The 27,775-nt window shown below is 40.6% G+C and overlaps 1 protein-coding gene across 2 annotated transcripts in view; it reads right to left on the bottom strand.

Moving 5' to 3' along the window:
* Sort1 (sortilin 1) overlaps nt 1-27,775 on the bottom strand; it is a 67,794-nt gene that overhangs the window by 8,322 nt on the left and 31,697 nt on the right. The window contains exons 4-16 of one of the 2 annotated variants that reach the window (XM_046467154.2): nt 22,797-22,899; nt 22,154-22,318; nt 18,641-18,714; nt 15,993-16,042; nt 14,825-14,955; nt 11,913-12,057; nt 10,962-11,117; nt 8,827-8,933; nt 8,092-8,194; nt 7,583-7,751; nt 6,836-7,026; nt 4,398-4,587; nt 620-736 (exon numbers count right to left, since the gene is read on the bottom strand). In XM_046467154.2, coding sequence (XP_046323110.1) covers nt 620-736; nt 4,398-4,587; nt 6,836-7,026; nt 7,583-7,751; nt 8,092-8,194; nt 8,827-8,933; nt 10,962-11,117; nt 11,913-12,057; nt 14,825-14,955; nt 15,993-16,042; nt 18,641-18,714; nt 22,154-22,318; nt 22,797-22,899 — 1,701 coding nt within the window. The remainder of the gene's footprint in view (nt 1-619; nt 737-4,397; nt 4,588-6,835; nt 7,027-7,582; nt 7,752-8,091; nt 8,195-8,826; nt 8,934-10,961; nt 11,118-11,912; nt 12,058-14,824; nt 14,956-15,992; nt 16,043-18,640; nt 18,715-22,153; nt 22,319-22,796; nt 22,900-27,775) is intronic. The other variant, XM_046467155.2, reaches the window with a different exon arrangement.

Raw genomic sequence — 27,775 nt, 5'->3', positions numbered from 1 at the left:
CTCCAATCTCCACACTCGTGGCCATCTTGTGAATAAACTCTTTCTCTTATGCAAAACATGTTGTTCCATGATTGGCATACTGCATGGTGCAGTACAGGTCTAGCTTGGTAAGGTGTTGTCCTTCAGGTCAGGGACAGGGATGTTCATGGGGATATTCTGTGCAGCTTCGGGGCTTGAGCAGACTAAGCATCTCTATCCCTTGCTGCTGGGGACATGTCTGTTCTTTCTACCTTAAGAATCCATGCCAAAGAACTATGACCCAGAGAATGCTCACTAACAAGTGGAGCAAAGATTGGCGGCGGCGGGGTGGTGGTGTTGAAATGTATCAGAGGGGAGGCATAACAAGGCTCCTCTAGGGTCATACTGTCCCGCATGATAGATATTTAAATTAAAATTAATTACAATGAAAAACTCAGCTCCTCAGCTGCACTAGTGTCGACAGCCCACATGGCTAGGGTTCCCACAGCTCACAGAACATTTCTATCATCACATTAAGTTCTACCAGGCAGTGCTTTCATGAATGCTGGGAATACTGCTTGGGTCTGTGTGGAGAGAAGCAGCTGTCACTCAGATCAATGATGATTCTTTTGCCACCGTGAGGGAGGAAAGGCCGTCTTACCCATTTGTCGTCAGGTGCTCTTCTCTCCCGTACAGACAAAACTCTAGGTCATGCCCCTTCAGCTCTGGCTGTTCCACACACTTTGAGTCATTTTCTGGACGGAAGTAGCCAAAATCACTGCAAAAGTCAACAGATAAGGTAGCTTTCAAAGTCACTGAAAAACAATAGCAATGGAGATTTTATGTGGGACAGTGGATGGCTAATATTCCAGTCAGGAACATTCCAGACTAGAAGTTATCGGCAGCTCAGGAAGGTCTGCCACAGCTCTCTCTGGCCCATGGTATGGTTTGGATTTTATCACGTGGTCCCCATATGGCCCATGTATTAAAGGCTTGGTCCCTGCTGTGGCACTATTGGGAGGTGGTGAAACCTTTAAAAGGTAGGGTCTAGTGGAAGTCTTTAGGTCACCAGGGATCCCAGTTCCTTCTTCCTCCTGTCTCTTTTACTTCTTGGCCACGGTGAGCAGTTTTGCTGTGCCATGCACTTCTACCATGAAGTGCTGCATTGCCACAGGCTCAAAACAATGGGGCCAACCTACCATGGACTTCATACACCTTTTTTCCCTAAGTTGATCTTCTCAGGTATTTGTTATAGTGATGGGACTGACTGACTAAGTCCACTAATCCCCAAGACTGGGGGTCCTGCAGACAGCTCGAGTACAGGGAAGAGACTGAGCAGCGGGCAGTGGGGTCAGGACCCACACAACTAAGACCAAGATGACAAAGAGGAGGCCACAAAAGTAGCATCAGATCTAAATGCAGGATAATTCAGCAATTCTTTTTTCCTTCAATCATCATTACATAGTGCCCTTGGGGATATAAGTCAAGTTTTTCCTGTCTTCCCTCTTAGCTTCTTAAATTGTCCTTGCCTTCAACATCATCACCCCCTTCTTGCCTTCATTCCATCCCATCTCCTTCCAGTGCCTTTCATCTGCTCCCATTTCTCTGTTTCTTCTAAAGAAATAATGTCCTGCCTATTCCCCACAGCTGACCCTCCATGAGTGTCCTTGTTCTTGGTCCCACTCTTTCTATACACGCTGGGCCCTTCCTTCATAGACAGTATAAGAGAGGACAATCTTTCTCACTCAAATGGTGACTTCTCCTTAGTCTAAATATGTCTCTACTCTAGAGTTTACTTCCTTAACCTTCTCGCCTTTACTAGTTCAGTTTATAAAAAGAATATTTTCAGTTGGCCATATTTTATTAATTTACTTTTTATTCCATGCATCTTGGTCTCAATACTCTCTGCAACCTTGAAAATGAGTATCTGAGGCTCCCCCAAGGCCTGCTACCATCCAACCCAGCAGAGCCCTCTCTGGTGTCATTCACTTTGGCCACCTGTCCTGTGGCATCCAACACACCATGTGCCCCTACCTACCATGACACCACTGCTTCCTCTTCTGTATTCCTAACCCATAAACACAGGCTTTTTCAAGGTTCTATACTTCACTTTTTTTATTCTGTGTCTCTTTTTCCTCAGTGACCATAACTATTTTTGGCTACTACTAAACTTCCAGGTTTTCCTTCTCTCTTGGCTCTAATTTTACATTTCCAAGTGCCTGTTAGATATTGCCACTGAAATGTACTCCTGAACCCCAAAGGAATAATATGGTCAAAACATAGCATGCCTTCTCCTCTGCTAACACCCTCTTGTCACTTCACCATACTACCTTCCTTCCCACCATTTAAGTGGAAAATTTGGTCTAAACGTTCTCCACCTGGCCCCTTCTTACTTATCATGCTTGCTCTGACTTCCTCTCCCAGTCAGAGGGGGCACTATCATCCAGCACACCACTCCTTGGTCTAGCTGTTGGGTGTCTATGCTTACAGCAGTCCAGGGCTTTATCGACCACTTTCTTACCAGATATGCATAGTTAAATCCTACCATTTGTCAGTGCTCAGCTCAAATGCCGTCTCCTCAATAAAGCCTTCTGTGACCCATCTCCTTCCAGTTCCAGATGGTGTCTTCTCTCCCTTATTTACACCCTCTTAGCATTTACTACTTTCTGATTTGTGTCATGATTATGTACATCTTACCAGGAAACTGTATACAAGCCCTTCCATTAGCACTTTGTGTTGCCCTGCCCACAGCAGGCACTGAATGACTATTTAGGGAATATACAGATGCTGCTTGTACTTCAAGTGTTATCTGAAGAGTATTTAGGGGACAAGGCAGGGACAAAAGATGCAAAAACATGCCACCCCTCTTAATAGCAGGGGGAAATCTCAGGTAAGAATTTTAGGTAATCAACCCAAAATTTTAGGGAAACTATCCTCACTCATGTGAGGTCCAAGGTGTGGGCACTAGAGCTGTGATGCTGGCTTCATGTCTCACTTCTCAGGGCCAGTCAGGCACAACCTCTCATGAGGACAGTGCTGACTACAGTTAGTGCTTAATGTCAGCTGCTATCATTACCACTATATTACTATCAAATATAACATGCTCTCAAGGAGTTTGGGTTTGTTGGTGGAACCAAGACTATAAAGCATCGTTAAAGATGGTAAGTGCTAGAATGCAGGTACTGCAGATGTCAAGATCAGGGAAAACTGGGAGAGGCTTTAAAGTGGTGCTATCTGAGCTACTTAAAAGCCAAGGAGGAACTCCCTTGATGTGGGGTCAACAGGGGAATGTGGACAGACTATTCAGGCAGAGAAGGCACCATGCACAACTACATGGAGCACTGCAGAATCATGGCAGACTTGGAAAACAGCAGCAGCTCAGGGAAAGGGCCTGGCATATATGGAGTCAAAGATGGGACACAGCTTCCAGAGTCTCACAGGTCTGTCCCATTCTGACTCCACAACAAACTCTAGCCTGACTGCAACTCCAGAAGTGATCTGAGTGATGCTTTTCCTGTGGAAATGGAGACGGGAGGGCCCTTGACCATTCCACATTCAGATGTGAACCAGGGGAGAAGCTGTGTGGAGTCAGACCTGTATTTCCCTCAAACTTGCATTCTGTGGTTACCTGCGGTTCAACGGAAGACAGTGGGGGAGGAGGAGGACATGCCTGCTTCCTTGCCTTTGATCCAAGATCTTTAGGATCCATTTTTACCTCCTGTCAGCATCTACAGTTGTAGCAAGTTCCACTAGATTATTACCTGTGAGGTGAAGCTGTTCCTCCTTTGGGCCCTGGTTTAACCTCTTTTAAACTACACAGGAACTCCTTGCCTTTTTATGAAAGCAACTAATCTTATGCCAGCCAGGTAACTAATTCTTTCACCCGGACAGTCCTGAATTCTAGGAAGTCCACCTTGATGGCCTCTAAACCTCAATGGGACATAAGGACCATGAACATATTGATGTTGCCTCTAGTCTCTCAGGACCAAAAAACATCTGTCTTTAGTCTTGCACGGATGCAAAACCTAGTGCCCTACCTGCTGCACTCAAACCGTCAGGCTGCTCTTTAAAGTCCAATTCCTCTTTGCTCCTGTACCACTTTTCTTGGTGTTTTTCTTGCCATTTTCTATACATTGTTTTGTTTTATTCTCTTCCTTTTTATATAACTTTTCTTCTTCCCACCATTGCCAAGTTGGGAATTCTGGGGTGCTTGCTGGTTCTGCCCAATGATTAACTGTCCAGTATGATAATATTATCTGTCCAATTATTATCAAGTTTGGTTCCCTCTCTCTGTGCCTCAATTTCCTTGATAAGAAGCAGCAGTTCTCCACTCTTGGGGAAAAAAGATTTCAGTATTTTTTAGCCCTATAAGACAACTGTCTTTCACCTCCTCCTACACGGGACAGGGGCTGACAGAGGGATCTGAGGAGTGCTGATACCAGAGGAAGTCCTCCAAGGAACAGGGACAGATGGATGGCTGCTTGGTTACAACATAGTCTCGACCATTCTGACAGACAGACGACTTGCGCAGCCGTAGGTACTGTTCCTTATAGCCCAAAATGCAGCCATCTTCATAATCCTCAGGGTCTGTGGAGTGTGCCAGCCATATGGTATAGTCCTTCTCTTCACCTAAAGGACAGACAGATGGTTCAGGAAGCTGCATTGCACAAGGTCACCAATGGGAGGCAGCTGCCAGGCTATGGGAAGAATGAGGGAGGGAAGGCAGGAATGTCTGCCTCAATTTATTACTCCAATTAGGAATTACAAACAAAAAGTTACATTAGTCTATAGCCTACTAGCAATTGCATTCTTGCATGCCAAAAGAGGATTCTTTCCATCTCATCATCCTTTCAAGAATTAGGAAAAACTTTATTTGTTTTGAAGTGGGAAGCTGGACAAGGGAGCTCTAGAGTTCCTTCCAAACTAAGAGGCTGCTGTCTGTCTTGCTCACCTATGCCCTCAGTCTGCAGGAGCTGTCAGAAGTGAGTAACCAGAAGTTTTTCACTCCTGGGACTCTGCTCAGAATAAAATACTGAACAGCCTAAAGCACAGGTTTGATTTTACTAAATTAGTTTGCTTTGAACAGAAAGGAAAATAGCCTCTTTCTAGACTTCTATCTCTAGATGATTGGCTCTCAGATGAGGACTGCTGATAGCAATATTTCTGACTCAGTATTTCATATCATCCACTCCTGGAAAACGACTCTAAGGCTGCAACCTAAAGACTGTGGATTAGGTTTTTATCCTTCAGGATATGAAGACCAGGACAGAGTCTGTTAGAGAACAGGTGCTTAACAAATCTCTTAATGACGCTAAACTTTAGGGATAACCGTTTGGATCACCTGCTACGGAGAAAACTACTAAGCCAGCTCTTTTACAGTCTCTTTAATGAATTTAGATGATAATGGCCCTCCGGGTTTAAATCACATTTAAACACCCTGTAGAAAAGTTAAGTAGGGCTGGGTTTGTGGCTCAGGGGTGGAGCACTTGCCTGGCATGTGTAAGACACTGGTTCAATCCTCAGCACCACAGAACAAACAAATAAGTAAATTATTGTGTTCATCTAAAACTAAAAACATACTTCAAAAACAAAAGTTAAGTAAAGTCTAAACCAAGAGCTCTGCTTCCTCAGAAGTCATCGAATTAAATAATACTCTGAAGAAATGGACTTATAACCCAGTCTAATAGGACCAAAATCCAACTAGAAGGTTTTGAAACTTTAAGTCTTTGATAGTGTTACACCAGCGTGTGACTACAGGTTGCCTTTCCTCCAGTGTTTTCTTTTATCTTTCATATTTCTTATCATAGCTTGGGTTTGGAATCTTTGGCACTGGGTCTAGGTCTGCTTGTGACACTTTGGGAACACTGTGCACTGGATTTTGTCAATATTTTTCTGAAATCATTTTCTGGGCCTCACCATGTCTTCTAGTGTGAAGTCACAGAATGCTGAATAGGTCAGTGTGGGCTTCACACTTGCCTACTGGCCATTCCAGTACCTCACCTGACATTTGAGCCAAAGGTCGTTGCATGAAAACTCTCACTTCAACATCTTGAGAAGTGACACCACCAATTATCTTGCAAACATTTTCCTCTAAGATTTTCTCTTTATAGTCCTACTGCATTTGACTAATCAAGGGTGAAAACCCCTGAAACGTCAATGAAATAATGTTTGTCACACACACGCATGTAGTATTCTTATAAGCCAGAAAAAAAAAAAAAAGCTCATTAAAGGTACAGGAGATCTCTTCTCCAGTACAAAGCCACACTATCCTAGACAGTAGCCGAACCAAATGTGGCTGGCTGGTTTGAACTGAAATTCACTAGAAGTATAGTATTAACTGTACACTGGATTGCAAAGACTTGGAAGAAATGTAAAATAAATCAGCAATTTTTAACATAGCTTAAATTGATGATAATGTTTTGATATATGAAAATAATCTTATCATCAAAATGCATTTCACCTTTCTTTTTATATTTTTTAGTTGTAGTTGGACACAATAGCTCTTTATTTATTTATTTATTTATTTATTTTTATATGATGTTGAGGATCGAACCCAGGACCTTGCACATGGTAGGTGTGCACTCTACCACTGAGCCACAACCCCAGCCCATCTTTTTACTTCATAATGTAGCTAACAGGATCATTTAAATTACATATGTTGCCCTCATATTTCTCATGGACAGTGCTAGTCCCAAGAAGGAAACTGCTTTTCTAATGATTCCATTGCTTGATTAACCATGTGGAGCATCCTCTAAGATCCTTTCACACACACACACACATTTGCTTATCCCAACTAAAAGACATAAAGCTGAAGAAGGTATTATTTAGGAAAAAGGCTGACATATTTCAGGTAGAAACTGTCAAAGGAGACACTTACAGTTCCTTTCAAGGATATCTTTAAAATCAATGGTGTAGGAGACCCATTGGCGGGTTAGTAAAGATTCTGTGAACCCCCAAATGCTGATATTCATAGACCTGGCTCCAGGTTCTGAAGCCAGGCCGGTGAAATAGATGGGCTCCTTGGTGAACATGTAGGTTTGCCAGCATTGACCTTCATCTGTGGAGAACCTGAAATCACAATTAGAGAAAGATCATGACAGAGGACCAACTTATAAAGGGATCCCCAACCAGAAGAAACCTTTGTATTTTAGGAGCTGGCTTACTGGCTGACAGTCACTTTCATTTTTAATGCCCACAGTTAACAGAGTAGAGAAAAGGATTCAGACAGAAGTAAATATCTTTACAAAAATTCTTTCATAGGCAAGACAGGGTAGTGACCAGGTGAGAATGGGCTTCTAAATTAATCATGTCAAATTATCTTACAAAAACTTGTACTTAGAAAGTCATTTCCAATTCAGAGTGCTTGAACATTTCCATATTTTTGTGGTGAGATTTTTTTTTTATTTTAATGACAAAATGTGTTACTACAGGGAGTCAGAAGAAAAAACAATGCCATTTAGTCCGAGTTGTTCTAATCATAAGCCCTTCTAGAAACTTCTGTACAGTTCTGTAGAATGCAAACATTTGAATCAGGGTCCATGCCTTTTCCCCTTGATAAACTGAAGAACATTCCCACCGTTGCCCTGTAAGCAGATAGTGTGTGTGGAGTTGAGCTCATGCATACTTAATCACATTGATAGGACGGTTGCTGTGCTCAATGGCCACAATGATGCCTCCAGAATCCAAGATGGTATAATAGTGGGGTCCATTCAGCATCTTCGCCCAGGAGTAACCCCCATCGTCTGAGATGTACACATCTGGGACCATCACCGAGATGGCATCTCCCACGTTACCTGCAACATAATCCACTGTCTCATCAGCACAAATTGGCAATGAAACAGAGAGGATTTACTGACAAGGGAATTGGAATAAATATATTCTGATGATTTCCCAGCAGGCTTCTTGCAGTAGAAAAGAAGGCTATCAAAACTTGAGAAAGGAAGTTGTGTTGCTCCCTCAGTGGGCAGTCTATGAAAAGCCAAAATTGTTATAATGCAAGAAATGCTACCAAAGGAATACAAAAATCATCTGCAGTGGGCTTTGTTTTGTGTTTTAAATCAGGCTCAAAGGGCTCTGGCTGAGTTCAGAGTGCTCAGCTACTTCAGTTTGTGGGGTGCAGGGAGAGCTCCTTACCATGAGCAATGACTATGCCTACGGCGTTAGCCTCTGAGAGTGGTGCCATCGGGACGTTTAGTTTCTGAGAGATGCTATAGGAAGCATGAATATGAAGGCTGCACTGTGAAAAGAAACCAAGTTCATATTAAAACCAAAGGTTTGATATCCTTGCTCATCTCACAGATGCCTCATGAAGCTTAAAACTTAATTCAGACCTTCGTGGGGTGATCTTTTTTTAAAAAAAATTGTGGTAAAATACACATTTCATACAATTTACCATCTAAACTTTCATTTAAGTGTACAGTTCAGGAGTGTTAAATATATTCTCACTTTAGTGCAACCAATCTTTAGAACTTTTTCATTGTGTAATACTGAAACTATCACCTTTAAGCCCTACTCTACATTTCTGACTCCCTGCAGCCCTGGAAAGCACTAGTCTACTTTCTCAGCCTCATAGCAGTCATGCTGGCCCCTAACTAATGGCCAGCACATCTGTCTACTCTGTTTTCATTCAGCATTTTAACAAAACAAATTGTTAGCCTTCAGTTTTGTTCTTTAATAGACAAACAATCCATCGTATCTTGACCTTCCTGCAAGTTGTTATTTTCCAAATTCTACGTTTATTCCATTACTCTCACTCCAAACTTTGTATCTTAAGTTGTACACATCTAGTACGAAACTCCATTATTCAGAAGCTGAGCCCTGGGCACAGCAGAGCAGAACAGCTGCTTTTCTCCAAGAGTGGAAACAAACCTCTTTTTTGTTCTTTGCGGTGGCATCGCACTGGCTGTTTTCAGGCTTCCGCAGGTGCTTCCACCTTCCTCCTTGGTCGAAAGTGATCATGGTCTGAATGGAATTATCTGAACGGGGAAAGAATGATCATAAGTCCAGCACACTGGAAGCACCCAAGGGAAGTTAGTTTACCACTGCCTAACTCCCCTGAGGCCACATATCACAGTTCTAACCCTGAAGTCCCACAAAGCTTACAGAATGGCTTAGTGTTGATGGGTGACCAAGCAGCACTCTATGAGATCTGAAGAAAGATCAGTACCTGAAGAGCACTCAATTAATTCCAGAAATAATCTGGGGCTGACATCATCGAGAAAGGTCACTTTTATGCTATAGTTAGGGTGTTAAATGTCCCCCCATCTCCAAGGCCCATATGTTAAAGGTAGGCTACCAAACCATGGAACTATTGGGAGATGGTGGAAGCTATAAGATGTGGAGCTTCACGGAGAAAGCTGTCATTGGAAATATGCCCTTGAAGGTGACATTAGGGCCCTAATCTCTTCTTCTTCCTCTGTTGGAAGTAAAGGGGTTTCCTACACCACACGCTCCCACTATGATGTGCCAACACAGGCTCAAAAACAATGGGGATAACTGACCATAAATTGAAACCTTTAAAACTGTGAGCCAAAACAAATCTTTTCTCTCTAAAAGTTGATTACCTTAGGTGTTTTGTCACAGTGATGTAAAGTTAACTAACACATTTTAACTCCTGAACCAACATAATTGGCTGATATCTATACTCTTCCCTTGTCTGCTGCCTTAGAAAGAAGAAAAATCTACCACGGGAAGGCATCTTAATTTTTCTTCACACAAGGCCATGACACCAGGCTTATCTTAGGGATTCTCAAGGTTTGAATATGGTGCTTAAATATTATTAATAATCCCTAATCATTGTCTCTCCACTATCCCTCTTATACCTTTTTCTTTTTTCCTTATAATTCCTCCCTCGTCCTCTATTTTCAATATTATAAACTGTTACAATTTAATCCAGACATAATATGCTTGAAGTTTTCTGAGGAATATCAAATAGAAAAGAAAGTGACAGAAGATTCACTTATTCAGCAAACATTTGTGTATTCACTATGTGAAAAATATTGCAAGCCTTTGGGAATATATTAATGATCAAAACAGACAAAAAGTTTCATGAGATATACATTTCTACTAGAGGTAGACAAATACTAGACATAGTAAATAATCGTACAGTATGTTGTAAAAAAAAGTGCTATAGAAAACATGCCACAGCTAAAGGTTGATTGGGAGTGAGCGGGGTGGCAGGGCAGACTGGAATTTAAAATAAGATAGTCAGGGAAGGGTTCACTCAGAAAGTAACACAAGAACCTTTAGCAATTTAGCAAAACCCTGTCTCCAAGTAAAAGGACCAGGAAAGTGGCTCAGTGGGTAAGTGTCCCTGGGTTCAATCCCTAGAATACAAAACAAGGAGCAAAGACTGAGCAAAGATTTAAGGGAGAAATGCTCAGAGCAAATCTGTAATCTGACTGTGTGTATATTTTAGAATGGACAGGGGCCAGTGTGAGTGGTGCAGAGCAAATGAAAGAGGGAGAACTGGAGGTGAGGTCAGGGAGGAGATGAGAGCCACTGTCTCTTAGGACCTGGTAAGCCACTGCGAGGAGTTTACAAGAGAAAACAAAGAGCCTGCATCTTCTACCAGAAAATACATAAATAAAACTTTAAAAGCCTTTGTACTCGGGAGTAATATGTTTATTTGCATAACTGAACCTTGGTAAAGGTGAACCTTGTAGAGCCCTGGAGTAAAACATTAGAAGAATCTTGGCTGGTTATTGCTAAGCCCTTTACAAGAAGAACAGAAGTGGCTCAAATTAAGGCTTGTTGGTCTAAACCTTCCAATATGGAAGACTCACTTTATAAACTAAACAACATAGACTCCAAAGCATCTTTCTTCCTACTTGCCACTGCTTTGCTCTCTCCTAGTTCTATTTACAACTTACTTAAAATGGGGAGGCAAAATTTACATGGGTAGGCTTGTTGGCTAGGCAAGCACATTATAACCTGGGACCACCAAATCCTATCACATTCAGCTGAAGGAGCTGCAGGAGCAGAATAACTGCACCAGGACTTACCTTCTGAGAGCGTGCTTGTTATGTAGACCCCGCGGAGGGAGGTCACATTCGTGAAGTCGGTCTCTCCACCTGTGGTAGTGTAGAGATGTCGATCCAAAGACTTGGAGTACACAATGCCCCGATCATCAGAGGTAAAGATTGTGCCAAATCCAGTATCTAAAATAGGTGGAAAAAAAAAAAAACAAACAAACAAACCCATTAAGTCTCAGGAGGAAACAGAAAAACAATAGTCTAGTCATATACAACTACCTGACTGACCCAGTAGTCAGGCAATTTGCCAATTCTCTCTCTGCACAACAGAGACGCAGACCTAGAGAGCTAATTAGGTTTGATGCTCAAGATCTTCATGATCAACTTTAGTTTTAGTACTCTGCTAAGTATCTGGAATTTGAGAATGCTGAGTTTATTGAATGACTTAATCAGATTATATAGAGAAGTTCTTCCCAGAAGTATCACAGTCAGTGACACTGTATTTGGTTCATATTTTACACATTTCTAAATCTTTAATACTCCAGAACAATGTTTCTCAAACTATATGGGATGAAGGATCAGTTTCTAAATTTTCACTGTCACAAACTGATGTTTTTGTTAAATATAACAGAAAACAATCACTAGAAAAGTGAAATAGACAAAAATAAGCTCCCAATTTTCTTTTATCATTAGCAAACAGACATAAAATGACTTTGTTAAATGGCTGTAAGACATTCTGAATTTTTCTAGTACTTACCTGGTAACAGAAGGTTTGCAAATCAGTAAGAGCTGAACTACTCTGCTCCAGAACACCTGAACATTCAAACTACAATAAACCACCAAAACAAATGGCCTTTTAAAAAGGCAAGATGTTACCTCTAGGACAGAGTAGTCAGTTAGGAAAAGTCAGCATGTAAAAAGGAAACCGGCTCAAAGCTTATATCTGTACACATTCAGGATGGGCTATAAAAATGCTCTTACCTCCAGGTTCATCTACATGCATGAATACCATGTCATCATTCGCTGCCAGAATAGAATAGAACTGTTCCTGACCCACAGAGGGAAGCTGGGCCATGCTCCATGTGTCCCCTTGATCTGTTGACACATGGATCCTTCTTGTTGTATCCTAGAATAAATATGCCAATATCTATCTTTTAAATTTTCTGTCACGATGCCATGTGCATAGACGTGAACAGGAACATTTTTTAATAATTATGATAATTTACTTCCTCACCGGGTACAACTGCAATGAATGATCATAGTACCAATTACCAAAGCAATTTCTAACCCCTTCTAGCCAATGGGAAAATCCATTCTAAGTAAGGTTATCTTGCTTTTGCTTTGGCTCTTTCACTCTGGCATGATTTCCCAATTTCGGATATTCTATATCCTTCAAAAGAGCTAAGGGTTGGATGGGACTATCAATTGGCTCTATAGCCATTTGGTTATACTTGCTCAAATAATTCTTAAAATGATGATTACTACATAAAAGTTTGGTCCCTTTGAAGGGCTGGGGATATAGCTCATGGTAGAAGGCTTGCTTAGCATGCACAAGGCTCTGGGGCCCTGGGTTTGATCCCCAGTACCTATCCTCAGTACACACAACACACACAGTCCCTTTGAGATAGTCTTAGCATAACCCAAAGAATTAGATAATTAAGAATGTAGAAAATGGAGATGAAACCCATGCTTGGGAGATCACAGGGAAGTCAAGATGGGACATGCTTTTAAGGAGCTGTCTCAGAATAGCCACGTAATGAAAGGAACATGTATGGGCTGGAAAGAGGCCAAGGAGGGTCAAGAATTACTATAAGGAAACTAGCCACAGAGTATTCACCTGGTGAAGGAGTCTGTTAAGAAGGTAATTCAAGCCTCTCTGATAAATAGCTTAAAATAACTAGTAGATTCAATGAGCCATGGCATGAGAATTAAGCTCCAGGCCTCTATATTGTTAAATACTTTTTAAAGTTCAGTGATAAGTACATTTAACTTATTTGACTTACACTGAGATGTCTAATTACTTTGAATCCTATTCTCATTGTCACATATAGAAACTAGAGTTACAAAGCATATAGCAGAATTTTAATTCTGTAAATAGCAGCACAGGAATCTAAGAAGGCTACTGCTGGAATCTGACAGTTGATTTCCACCAGGGTTCTACCACTGAGTGACCCTAGACAAGTTGCTCAATTTTTTCACCTATAAATTTGAGATAAGAGTATTAGCTCATAGGATTATTGAGGAATTATTACAAAATTGCTCAAGTTATCTGTACTTACTATGTCAACTTCCCCATCTCTAGCTATCTCTGAAGTGAACTGAATCAGTCTTTTAACCTTACTAGTCCAACGAAACTACTTTTGTCAAGGTCACCAACAACCCATTTTGCCAACTCAAGTGGGAAATTCTCAGCATTCATCTAACTTGATACATCACTTGAATTTAACAAAGCTGATAACTTCCTTCCCCTGAAACACTTTCTTTCACACTATCCTGACTCTCCCTACCTTACTGGTCCCTCCCTCCCAGTCCTCACTGCTAGATTCTTCCTCTTTCCAACCTTCAGTATGGGGATGCTTGGGCTTACTCAGTCCTCCCATCTCTTCTCTACTTACTCATTCCTCCAGAAGGGATATTCTAGTCACATGGCTTTAAATATCATAGAATTTTAGGTGATTCATGCTTACTTGACATTTCTACCTAGATATCTAATGGGCATATCATACCAAAACTGAGTTCTCCCACAGACCTACTCTTTCTGTAGTTTTGGCCATCTCAGAAAATGGCACTGCCATTCATCCAACTGCTCAGGCCAACTCTAAAGTTATCCTTGGTTCCACTTATTGTCTCAAAATACACATCTAATTCATCAGCAAGTCTTATTAGCAATATATTTTAAAAATATATCCACAGTCTCACTGCTTCTCTCCTCACCCCACAGTTAACAGCCTGTTCCTAGCTATCACTCTTGCCTCCTCCCCACACACAGAATACATGTGTGCTACCCTGCACATATATATGCTCACATCATTCTCTCACACACAACCCTTTTGCAACTCCTCAGCACATGAAGAGTAAAAAACAAAACAGTGTCTTCACTGTGACCTAGAAAGGCCCATATGATCTGGCTACTGGCTCCCCTCTGACCCATTCCCACACACTCAGGGCACACATTCCCCTGGGCCACACTGCTCTCTGCCCCTTTTCTTCAATAGATGGAGCATGCTCCAGCCTGAAGGTCTGTCCCCACACATACTGTTCCTCCCCTTCTCCTCCCAGATGTCTGTATAGTCCTGTGCTCACACATTCAGATCCTAGCCAGCCCCCCTTGACCACCCAGTATGCAACACTGCCTTGTTTCCTGCTGCTGTGTCCTTACTCTGCTTTAGACTGTTTTGCAGATTTAATTAACCCAACACACTTATTTGCTTAGTATTTGTTTCCCCACTTGAATATAAGTTCTGAGAGCAGGAAATTGATCTATTTTGTTCACTGCTATATTCCTAAGACCTAGAGTAGAACCTAGAACATTGTAGATATTCAACTGATGTTACTTATTTTTATTTTATTACTATTATTGAATGGTATTTTGTTACCATGATTAAGTAGATGGCTTTTTTTTTTTTTCAGATATCCACGTCTGAATAAAGTTCAAACACTGATCTATATATCCCCCAAAACAATACCAAAATTCATATGGTAACAAAAGACCAAAGTGCGGAGCAGCCCATGAGGGGGATCAATCAGTCTCTGTAAACAGAATCACCCCAAACTTTATAGGGATACTAAATATTGCAAAAATAAGAAACTCTGTTGGTACTAAGCAGTAAATGGATCTAGGAGAGGCATATTTGCAGAAATGTCAGACCTCAAAGTGAAAAGGCAATACCCACCTTATCAGCCATCACAGAGGCAAAAAGGAAACGTCCCCCAAGACCAAATGAGTAGATTTTCACACCAATGGTTTTGAAGCTTTTTCCCAAGTCTGAAGTTCTCCATAATTCCAGTGCCCCAAGATCAGCTTCTTAAACAAGACAAAATATTAATTAAACTTTCATTTACTGATGAGCCCAGATCAAAACAGCTGCTTTAGAATTGCTCTTAATTTAATAACAAAGTATTCTAAATCCTATGCATGCTAATTAAGTAATAACACAAACAGGATACAGCATCAGGTTCAGGGAATTCACATTTGGGTTTTATTTTGTATGTGAAATGTTTTATGCTGGATGGAAAGATAGAATTTTCTTAATTCCTATACAATATCACATAAAAACATCACAGCCATAGCATCCTGCTCTTCTTTCTCCTCCTTGTTCTCCTCCTCCTCCCCCTTTTCAGTGCTAGGAATTGAACCCAGGCCTTGCACAAGCTGGGCAAACATTCTACCACTGAACTAGATCCCCAGCCCTTTTTATTGATTTGTTTGTTTCTGTTTTATTTTGTTTGTGGTATTGAGGATTGAACCCAAGACCTTGCACATGGCGAGGCAAGTACTCTAACACTGAGGTACACCCCCAATGCTTTTTATTTTTTATTTTGAAACAAGTCTTTCTAAGTTGCCCAGGCTGTCCTTGAACTTGTGATCCTCCTGCCTCAGCCTCCCTGTAGCTGGGATTACAGGTGTGAGCTACCATGCCAGGCCATTCCATGTTCTTTTGCAGAAATCATGATGCATTTCAATTTGCTATTGTTTATAGCCTAATATTTGCTTTATATAAATACACTGCTAAAATTAAGTATACTATCTCCATGTTCAGCCTATTCATGAACACACACACAGGGATGCATGCTGCTGGGGTCTGAATCCAGGACCTAGTGCATCTAGGCAAGTGCTCTACCACTGACTATTACCCCCAGTCCTAGCCTACATTTTTATTTGACATGGGCACAGAATAGTAATTTGGTTGTACTTTCAAGATTTTAAAAATCACTAACAGGTCTCTTTAGCTATCAAAATTTCAGGAGAATGGAATAGTCTTGTTTCTATCTCACACAATCCAGAATATTCTACCATGAATGGATACCAGGACACCCTTTGTGGAACTAAAACATACTTACTGCAGGAGACATTTGCATAGGTAGTAAAGAAGATGGTGTTCTCTGACCCCCTATATAAGGCAAAGACAGGGGAGAAAAAAGGGTTAAGGCTGCTGATGGGCTATATCAACCTTAGTCACAAAGCCCATGGCAAGTCTAGTAAATGTCATCCACAGGCACCAACTGACAGCCTTCTCTGCTACTGTGCACCCATTTCTCCTGTGGTCTACCAAGATCCTTAGGGCCTTGCCCCATGTTTCTCCTAGACCATTATGGGGGCGCATTCAGGCAGCCAAAGTAATCTGTTTAAACTCTCCAAATTTGCCTCTTCTGTCATACTGTTTCCCCCGTAAAATGCTTTTCTCTCACATAACCAAACTGTACCCTCACAAACTCAAGCTTAAAAATCTAGCTCTCCTATGAAGCGTTCTTGTCATTCTAACTGGAAGGCTTCTTTGATGCAAGCTTCTAGAGCAGTGATTTCTCAATCAGGGTCTATTGTAGCATAATATTTGCTTTACATGAATACACTGCTAAAATTAGACATTTGGCAAAGTCTGGAGACATTTTTGGTTGTCACAACTGGGGTGGAGGGTGGGGTGGGCAGGAGTTGTTACTAACATTTAGCAGGTACAGGCCAGGGGGGCCGCTGCACATCTTATAATGGAGCAGAGCCCTCAATAAGGAATTATCCAGCCCAAAATGTCACCAGTGACACACTTGAGAAACTGCCCTCCATATCAGCCACTTGACATTCACTGTCTCCCAGTTGGCTATGTTAATAGCACGGTGTGTGCCTCATATCTCTCCTTCATACTCATTGGTTTCTTCAGGTCAGGTACTAAATTTTATGCTTTTATTTCCTCTCAGAATCCAGTTTGATGATTTGTATGAGCTAACTAATTTAGTTCTTTCATTTCAAATAGACAACTAGGTCAGAGGTTGAGTTACTTAAAATGTAACTTGCAAAAGGAGTTTGCAGGGAACTAGATTCAGACCCTAATGTTACTTAGAGATGACTACCAGCGAAAGTTGCTGGGTCTGAGCCTGTTGTCTCAGGACTTCAGGTTGTAAACTCCTAGACAGCAAACATCTAAAAGGTGAGTATCTGTTATAATATATTTAGAGTCAAACAAAGTAATGAATTATAAAAGTGAATAACCTTGCATAGAATTCAAAATATCATTTTAACGGAACTTTCTGATTTTAAAGATGAATTCTAATGATCAAATTTTCTATACTCTTAAACATGTGCTACATTTCTAAATCCAACAGAATTGAAAACATTTGTTAACTTAATTCCCTTAAAAATCACTTCATTCCTGACTACATCTAATATGGTACAAGCAAAATTCATTAAAATGCATTAAATGAGAGCAAATGTGGTATGTATACCACAGTGTTGCTGTCAAAACCTCACTGAATGAGCATTTCTGGAAAAGGTCCACTTTTTTAAGTTTTAATTAATTTTGGTAGACATTTCAAATGTGTATTACACATTTTCCTGATTGCCTAAGTAGAGTACATTAAACTCTTTCTTGGGATTATAGTTCATCATTAGGAACATCAATCATATCAAACCATCATACAGTGTCCCCATTAGAAGTTACTGAAGTCCGTATCCTTTCTTGATAAAGCAATGAATAATTTCATACTGTTACAAGCTCTAAGTTTTGTCTGTTCTCTTATAGTTTTTATGCCTCCTTCCAGCTCTCAGGCTATAATTCTAATACTGTCATGTGCTTGTTGCCAGCAGCCACTAGCTCATCTCTGGCAGCAATCTGCTACAAACTGGGAAAACAGATTAACAATTTTGTTGAAATTAGTCAAAGGAAAAAAAGAGAGACACTCTCAACAAGAGTCTGAGCCTAATCAGAATTTTGGAGGTATGAAGGCTGTTAGTTAACTCTTTCCTTTTTTTTTTTTAGTTGTTGATGGACCTTCATTTATTTACATGCGGTGCTGAGAATTGAACCCAGTGCCTCATATATGCTAGGCAAGCACTCTACCACTGAGCCATCACCCCAGCCCTGTTAATTCAACTCTTTCTCAACCACCCCCAACATTCCCCAAACAAATATTTTGCAAAGTAAAAACAAAAGTCCAGGGAGGTTAAGTCACTGTCTAGCAGCAGAGCCAGGTTGGAACCAAGGTGACTTGACTCTCAAATAAGAGCTCCCTCAACCTCGACATCTCTATGCAGGCACCCGATGGGAGCATTGCATCCTGCCAAGAGAAGTGAGTACATTCTAGTGAATGGACAGTGTGCCTTTCACAGTCTGAAAGCTCGTTCAGCTTTCTTCCTGATTACTTGCTACGTTCTACATAACTAAAATGAATTCCTAGACAAGGGAGCGTAAATCTGGGTGCAGAGAAGCATTTATCCCCAAACTAAAGTTGTCACAAGATGCAGAATAAATCCTTTGCAGGCAGAAGCTACTCAATCACGTGCTTTGTTTATATTCTAACATTTAGTCAGACTAAGTCTTCTTTTCCAGCACAATAGAAGTTCTTCCAGGTTGAGGTCTGTGTCATACCCTTTTCTCCCTTATGGCACCCTGAAGAGTACTTGGCACATAGTAAGTGCTCAATATTTATTCATGTGACTTTTGGCAGCATTATCAGAAAAGGTTTAGGGCTATGCACAGATGGAATCTTCTGTTACTCACCATTTGGCCAAACACACTGATTTGTGGATTTCTTCCCATTTTCCCCCAAAATTCTTGGACACCCACAGGCCATTCTGAAAGATTATAAATGACTTATCAAAATTCCAGCTTTATCCTGTGCAGCTGCTTGTATGACTTTTAATAATTCATATCTGATCATACAGGACAGTAAACACACACTCTGAGGCTCCACCAGAGCTCCCTGAGCTTCACAGATACATACATGGCTCATCTGGGCTCCTTCAGGGTCTTGGGAGTTCAGAATAACAAATACATATGAAGCTCCCACTGGATGTTACATAAGGGATACAAAGATGAATAAGACCCACTCCCTACTCTCAAGGAGCTCACAAGGGGCATAGATAAGAAGGTCAATGCCAGGTGGTAAATGACATGGAAACAGCCTAGTGTAGAAGTGGGGAGGGGAGGAACACTGCATCAGAGAGTTTCCTGAAGAGGAGAGTCGCATCCACTCTGAAATGAACAGTATAACCAAAATAAGGCACACATGGAGATGAGATGCTGCTGCACAAAGCTAGATCAGTCTTGCAAAGGCAAGGAGGTACTAAAGCAACACGTGTAGGAAGCTCAAAGCCATTGAACATCAACTTGCATAGGTGAGGAAATGCAGAGCTAATGCTCTGAAGAAAGGTGAGGCAAGCTCACGGAGAGCCTCCTTGTAGGTCAGGCACTGTAAGTGAGGTGCTCTCCTCAGGAGGAAGACTCTACAGTTTCCCTTTCTTAAGTGGCATACTTGGATGAGAATGGGAAAGATGGATTTCAGAAGGTCCCAACTGAAAGTAGGACATGTGATAAATAACTGTCACATTAATTATTTTATTTTTTAATTTTTAATTTTTTAATGTTTAGTTTTTAGTTTTTGGCCGACACAACATCTTTGTTTGTATGTGGTGCTGAGGACTGAACCTGGGCCGCATGTATGCCAGGCGAGCCTGCTACTACTTGAGCCACATCCCCAGCCCAACTGTCACATTAATTTAATTAAGAGTTAATAGGGGGGGCTGGGGCTGGGGCTGAGAGGTAGCACACTTGCCTGGCATGTGTGAGGCACTGGGTTCAATTCTTAGCATCACATATAAATAAATAAAATAAAGGTCTATCAACAACTAAAAAAAAAAAAAGAGTTAATGAGGGCGGCTGGGCATGTCTGTAATCCCAGCAGCTCAGGAGGCTGAGGCAGGAGGATCAAGAGTTCAAAGCCAGCCTCAGCAAAAATGAGGTGCTAAGTAACTCAGTGAGACCCTATCTCTAAATAAAATAGGGCTGGAGACGTGGCTCCGTGGTCAAGTGCCCCTGAGTTCAATCCCTTGTATCCAAAAAAAAAAAAAGTTAATGAGGATTTCAACCATAGCCTTGAGGAATAGGACCAGTAGGAGTTCAGAAGCTAGAATGGAACTAGATGACTTTTCCTGTAGGGTAGTACAGGTATGGGTGTGTATGTGGGTATATGTGGGTGTCCTTAAGCACATATTATCTCAAAGTCAATCACTTTGGGTTTGGGGTTGGGGTCTAGAATGCATTGTTGTATCATTAACTAGCATAAGGATTAAGGGAAGAAGAGCACACCTGAGAGAAGGACATGGAAGAAGTTCAGTTTTGGATTGAGTTTGAGGTATCTGTGTAACATACAGCTAGAGATACCAAGGAGGCAGCAAGATAGGACTCTGAGGCCCTACAGGGAAGCCAGGGCTAGAGATAAGTGATAGTTAAACTGTAAAAGTGGCAGAGATTACTACTCAGAGCAAAATGAGCAGGGGGCATTTAAGGGTAGTTGAAAGGTGTTTAAGACCAACAAGGAATGACCAGAAAGGTAAACAAAGGGAATGATGTCACAGAACCAAGCCAGTGGGATTCCCCAAAGGAGGGATGGCCAATACTTTGAAATGCAGCAGACTCAATAATATGAAGACTGACAATGTCAGTTATATTGACAACGTGAGTTAATTGAGCTCACCTTCAGTGGAGATAGGACAGAGATGTTCTGGTACAGATGAAACTGAATGGGGCTGATCTAGACAGAGTTAATATTCTGTGCTCCCCCACCCTCACCCACCATTCTTCAACATCCCCCTTCCTTTGGTAATAATCACCTCATAGCATTTCTAATTTACCCTTAATTGGAAGAAATTCCAGGCAAAAATACAGATTGTTTCTGTCCCTTCTTGAGGATTGCTTTTTTTTGCTTTTTTTTTTAATGTGCTTGAGATACTTGGAGATAAGAGGGTCAAAGAGGAGATCCATGGTTCTGTCTATTTTCATGGAGGTCTGTTAGCTCCATTTAATTTCTCTAAGGTCTGAAGCACCCCAGCAAGCCCTTCCTCTGGCCTCCATCAGCTAAGTATAAATAAGACCCTGTTGGAGCACCTCTCAGCCTCATCTCTACTCAAACATCTCCCCACGAAAGACTCAGCACCTGGACCTCTCTTCCTGGCCCTTCATCCTCTCCATGTCACCTTTGCCCTGCCTGCCTAGTCCACAGTTGGTTGTCTTGTTTCTGCCCCAGAATAGTCAGCACAACAATGGCTCTTAAATTTTAGAGTGCAGGCCCTGCTGGGGAGCTAGATAAAAACATGAGCCACTGCAAGCAAAAGTCACAGGTTTCTTGTATCTGGGTTGAGGCTTAGGGATTCGCATCTTTAACCCACTTGTCAGATGCTCCCATTGGATGCTGCTGCTCAGTAGAGTATACCAAGCCTACTTATACCATATACACTCTACTTATACACCATGTAAGTCTACTTACATACCCTATATACATACTTATATACAAGATATACTTATATAATCAGTAGACTATACCAAGTCTACTTATAGACATATACACTTATAAGGAAAGTCACATAAGCGTAAAGTGTAATTTTGACCATCATAGTCTGGCCACTCAGCCACTTGGCACCCTCAACTCCAGGTCTGGAGACTGGTCTTCCATGACAGCAAGAGCTGAATGTGTTCTTCAAGGAACTTTCAGAAGACAGATGGGTCAATGAGTGAGGGACACTGGTTTCTGGGGATAGTATAGGAATGTGGTAGGGGGCTCAGGGAGTTGAGGATTTGGATATTTAATACATGAAATGTCAAAGGCAGAAATCGATACATAACCAAAGAATTAGCAAAAAAGAAAAAAATATAAAAAGATGTGGTTTGGTCACCAGAAAGGAACAATAAAAATACTAGGAATTTGATGATTTACACTTATCTCTGGTAGCACAACAAGAATTAAATTATTTTTAGTTCATTTCTTCAATAGCACATATCTATTTGCTTAAAAAATTATAGTGGCAACTTACATTATCCTTATCTGAATAGAAAGCAAACAGAAATCATATTCTTTATCAAATAGGGAAGAAAAGTAAAAAATACATATTTTGTGTGTAAGACAACACTGGGAAAAAAGCCAACATAAAAGCATTAGCTACCATGTCCTTTTAAGACAGTCTATTCTTAAAGTATAAAAATGGCAACAGGCAAGCCAAGCTTCTCAACTGGACTCACCTCAGTGCTGAGGGCTAACAGGTAATCAGAATTATTGGGACTATACATCATCTGAGTCAAAGGATGAAAAGGGAGATCTGTCTGCACGAAGTTCTTTGCAAAATCTGATGACCTGAAGATTCTTCCTCCACGACTTCCTCCAGATACCTCTGCTGTTAATATCACCTGACCAGGAAGAGAAATATCAAATTTAGCAAAGAAAGTTCTTGTGCCATTTTCACCAGACATTAAACTCTTTAGATTATATAAAGATTTGTTGCTCCATTTGATTCCTTAAGTATTAATCTTAAAAAAAATCATTCTGAATTGAGCTAATACATTATACCTGCAATTTTGAGCCTGATCAATTTTGAGATTTGTTAGTTTCCCAAGAGACTAAAATGTTGTCATGGGGAGTACACACATAATGCTAAAAACTGCAACAGAGGTAGAAAGATTTTGATGCATCTTAGACAGGTACCGAAAAACCTGTGTGCTTAAGATTCTTGTGTGATTGATATTAAACTATGCCTAATTTTAAAAATTCAGCAATACTAAACTAAAATACAATATTGTGTATCTCTGGATTATTTTAATACTAACATCAGACAGCCCTGTATGTGTTATCAAGTACCAACTTTATAGATGTAGGAATGAATCTCACCTTTCCAGAGTTCTCAGGACCAATAGCCATGCCAAATTCAGTCCGAATAAAGGTGTTGTTGATAAGATTTGTAATATCCTTAAAGTTCTTCCCATAATCCTCACTGAGAGGAAGAAAAAAAAAGGCAAATTTAGAGTGTGGTGATGAATATTATTGGGTTCATATTTGGCTTCTTCTCTCTCTTATCATGACTTTTTCCAGTGGGGGCCTGATTAGTCAGAGGAAATCCAACTCCTTCACCAGTGAGGGGTTCAGGAATCAGGGAGTGACCTAGGTTGAGCCAGCAAGACAAAAAGGGAAAGTTTCACATATATATAATTATATATATATATATATATATATATATATCATAATAATATATATAAAGATATATCTTATTGTTTGTTAGTGGTGCTGGGGATTCAAACTTTGAAACCAAGGGCCTCATATATGCCAGGCAAATTCTACCACTGAGCCACATCTCTAGCCCCAAAAGAGAAAGTTTAAGAGTTTGAGGTCTTCTAGAGAACACATTTCTCCCCCAGAAAACCACTTGCTGAAATGGTCTGTTTCCCCTTAGACCAGCTGTTCTCAATCAGAGTGTTTCTGTCCCCCAGGGAACCTTTGGTAATATATGGAGATATTTTTAATATTCAGGGTTCAGATGCTACTGGCATCAAGTGGTGGTCAGTGAGGCCACCAAATACCCTACAATGCTCAGGAAACAATCCCACAAAAACAAAAGAATCATCTGTACCCAATGTCAACAGCACTAAAGTTGAGGAGTCCCAACAATGTAGTACGTGAATGCAAAGCAAAAAATCACTAGTCATTTTGCAAAGGACGGGACAAATGAAGTAATTCTGGAATTCCAGAGAAGCAGAGCCTAGGACACCGGATTGCACCGGCCCTGAAGCCTGTTCTTGCTCTGTGTTTAGTTCTGTGAATCAATAATTCCCTTGTTATTCAAGCTAGTTAGAGTGGAATCTGCTAAATGCAGCCAAAGGCCTCCTAACTAAACTGTTAATCCATAGCACTTACTACAAAGCTGTAAATTTATAGTAGAGGTTTTGATGTTTTTCCCACTAAAAGTTACCATCCCTAGACAAAAGTTTCTAACATATGTAGCTCACAAATTACAGTTAGGAAAAAACAACCATCCTTAACTCTTGATTTCTCAAAGCTTTTCCCAAAAGTTCATTTCAACAATACCTTTGAGAGGTATTTGAATCCACGTTCAGGTTTTAAGAAATCTAACATGAACCTAAAGGGGTTCTGTATTTTGTTAAATGCTTTTTCTGCATATATTCTCTAGCTCCATCCATTTACCAAAATGCCATGATTTTATTCTCTTTTAATGCTGAGAAATAGTCCATATAAAAATATGCCACATTTTTAAAATCCATTCATCTACTGAAGGGCATCTAGGTTGGTTCCACAATTTAGCTACTGTGAATTGTGCTGCTATAAACATTGATGTGGCTGTGTCCCTGTAGTATGCTGTTTTTAAGTCCTTTGGGTATAAACCGAGGAGTAAGATAGCTGGGTCAAATGGTGGTTCCATTCCAAGTTTTCCAAAGAATCTCCATACTTCTTTCCAGATTGGTTGCATCAATTTGCAGTCCCATCAGCAATGTATGAGTGTGCCTTTTTCCCCACATCCTCACCAACATTTATTGTTGTTTGTATTCTTAATAGTTGCCATTCTGACTTGAGTGAGATGAAATCTTAGAGTTGTTCTGATTTGCATTTCTCTAATTGCTAAAGATGTTGAACGTGTTTTCATACATTTGTTGATTGATTGTATATCATCTTCTGAGAGGTATCTGTTTAGTTCCTTGGCCCATTTATTGATTGGGTTGTTGTTTTTTTGTTTGTTTGTTTGTTTTTTGATGTTAAGTTTTTTGAGTTCTTTATATATCCTAGAGTTAAGTGCTCTATAAGATGTTCACATGGTAAAAACTTGCTCCCATTCTGTAGGCTCTCTATTTACCTCACTAATTGCTTCTTTTGCTGAGAAGAAGCTTTTCAGTTTGAATCCATCCCATTTATTGATTCTTGAATAGAAGTCTTGTTAAGGAAGTGGGGGCCTAATCTGATATGATGAAGATTTGGGCCTACTTTTTCTTCTATTAGGCGCTGGGGGGCGGGGAGCATGGGAGGAACGTTGAAACTTTAGATAGGGCAAAGGGAAAGCAGGGGAAGGGAGGGGGCAAAGGGGTAGGAAAGACGGTGGAATGAGATGGACATCATTACCCTAAGTACATGTATGAAGACAGGAATGGTTTGACTCTACTTTGTGTACAACCAGAGACATGAAAAATTGTGTACTATGAATTGAATTGCATTCTGCTGTCATATATAACAAATTAGAATAAATAAATAAATTTAAAATTAAAAAAAGAAATCTAACATGAGCAAACAACTAGGAGCTGTCTGACAGGTTTAATGTTATGCACTGCTCTCTTAAAACAATAATGAAATGCCAAATCAATTTAAATTTGTTAAATTTAAGTATCTATCCATGAAGACCACAGTGCATTGCAAGTTAGTTGCCCAGAGAAAAGGTCTTCACTTAGAATTTATGACCTAAAAGGATGGTACAAATTTTGGTTGTATCTTCACTAAATAAAGAACCAAGAATAACAGAACATGAGAGATGCAAGGAATCAAGGAGAACAGCTTGTTTGACTCCCTCACTCCTTTTAATTCTTAGCTTCAAACTAAAGACTACTTTAAATTAACTGTGAGGTTTTCCTCTCTTGCTAGGGCTTGTGATAGGACAGTAGAGATAGGTTGACAGGAAGCTGGAGACAGGAGGGACACGCCAATGTGGTTCAGATCTCTGGTAGTATGTTAAAATAAACTGCATGTCTTTAAGTTGTTCAGATGACTCCTCCTCTCCAGAGGAAATTCCTGGCTACATAAAATAGGGATTGACACCACTCAATAAATTCCTACACAGCCCTAACTTTGGCTTTTGAGTACAAGATCAGTTCTTACTCTCCTGACAGCCAGCAAGAGATGTGCATAAACAATTCCCAGCTCTGCAGGATCCACAGCAGCAGCAGCAGCCCATACAACCTTCCCAGGGGCTGCAGCAGTTTGTCTATTAGCATTTACAAATCTCCCCCCTTTGTGGCATCCCCAGGGAACCTCCACAAACCTGTTGGCAAGCCTGCTTGCTTTCTAAGAACTTGGCACAACAAACTCATCCTTGTGCCCTTCAGAAAAAGAAAGCAACATGAGTGAAATAAAACATCTGTGGCAACCCTGTGGTAGTCAGTTAAACAAATGGAGAACCTGCTGGGGGTTAAATAACTAGGGTTCTGTTAGGCTGCTTTGGGCCTGGAGAGATATAACATAGAAAATAAAGCTACATTCAAATAAAATGCTATCAGCATACATATGCATATGGCATGCATCGCAAAGTGGAAATCAATAATACACCCTGAAAACTGAATCTGCTTTTCAAACTCCATAAGATAATTAATGGAATTATACACAGCAGTCAAGTGATGAGTTAACAATTAAAACCCTGTGAAACCATCTTTTAGAAACAAATCTTTTTAATAACCATTTTATGCGTCAACCCCTAATATCTGCTCATTTAGATTACCAAAAATAATCGCTTTTGGTGTATCTGTGGTCTAAACATGCACATGAATTGCACATGTTTACAACTCGAGATAACAATGCTGAAACACAAATGTGTGAAATAGAGCTTGCCTTGGTCCATTTGGACTGCTATAACAGAATACCATAGCCTGGGTGGTTTAAAAGCAACAGAAATTTACTTCTCACACTTCTGGAGGCTGGGAAGTCTAAGATCAGGGTACCGGCAGACTTGGTGTCTGGTGAAGGCCTACTTCCTAGTTCACAAATTGCCATATTGTCACTTGTCACTGTAACATTATAAGGCAGAAAGGTCAAGGGAACTCCCTGGGTCAGTCTCTCTCTTTCAAAATATGTTTCTATTCTCTTTCCCACGGCCCCTCATACTAGAAATTGAACCCAGGGCTGTGTGCGCACTAGGCAAGCACTTTACCACTGAGCCCCGTCCCCACACCAGGGGTGTCTTTTATAATAGCACTAATCTTTTTTTAAAAAAAAAATTATGGAAATTATTTTTTAATACCTTTGTTTTATTTATTTATTTTTATGTGGTGCTGAAGATGGAACTCAGGGCCTCACAAAGCGCTAGGCGAGCATTCTACCCCTGAGCCACAACCCCAGCCACACCCCCATAATGGCACTAATCTTTTTTGTGAGGACTCTATCCTCACATCTTCATCACCCACCAAAGGCCCCCACCTCCTAATGCCATCACTTTGGGGGTTAGGATTTCTTTATTTCTTTCTTTTTGTGATGCTGGGGATTGAACCCAGGGCCTTGGGCATGCAAGGCAAGCACTCTACCAACTGAGCTATATCCCCAGCCCGGAAGGTTAGGATTTCAACATATGAATCTGAGGGGGACAATTAGACTATAGTTTTCTGCCCTTGCCTCTGCCCCCAAGTTTATGTCCAGATTCTCACATGCAAAATACATTCATTATATCTCAAGAGCCTTTAAAGTCTTAACTCTTTCTAGCATCAAGTCTAAAGTATAAAATCCAAAATGTCATCTGAATATTATCTAAATCATATTATCAAAATGTCATCTGAATATTATCTAATCCAAAAGGGAGAAATGAGAAAGAATAGAGGAGATCCAGGAAAGTCCAAACCACAAGGCAAACTCCATGAGATATTAAGGCTTGAGAATAATATTCACTGGCTCAATGTTCTGTCCTCCAGATCCACTGAGCTGATGGATGACCCTGCACACATGGCTTTGGGTGAAAGCTATCTCTAAATGAGAAAGGTTACCCTTCCTAACCTAGCCCCAAATTTGAAACTGAGGAGGCAACCTTGATGATTTCTGAATTGCTTTGAGGGTCATTGTCTTGAAAAATAGTACCTATTAGCTGAATAGTTTTATGGTTCCATCCTTTCAAA

Source organism: Marmota monax, unplaced genomic scaffold (genome assembly GCF_021218885.2).
Source record: "Marmota monax isolate L192 unplaced genomic scaffold, Marmota_monax_Labrador192_F-V1.1 WCK01_AAM20220418_F8-fsc00181, whole genome shotgun sequence".
In the NCBI taxonomy this organism is placed as follows: domain Eukaryota; kingdom Metazoa; phylum Chordata; class Mammalia; order Rodentia; family Sciuridae; genus Marmota; species Marmota monax.
This window is presented reverse-complemented; position numbering and strand designations above follow the sequence as displayed.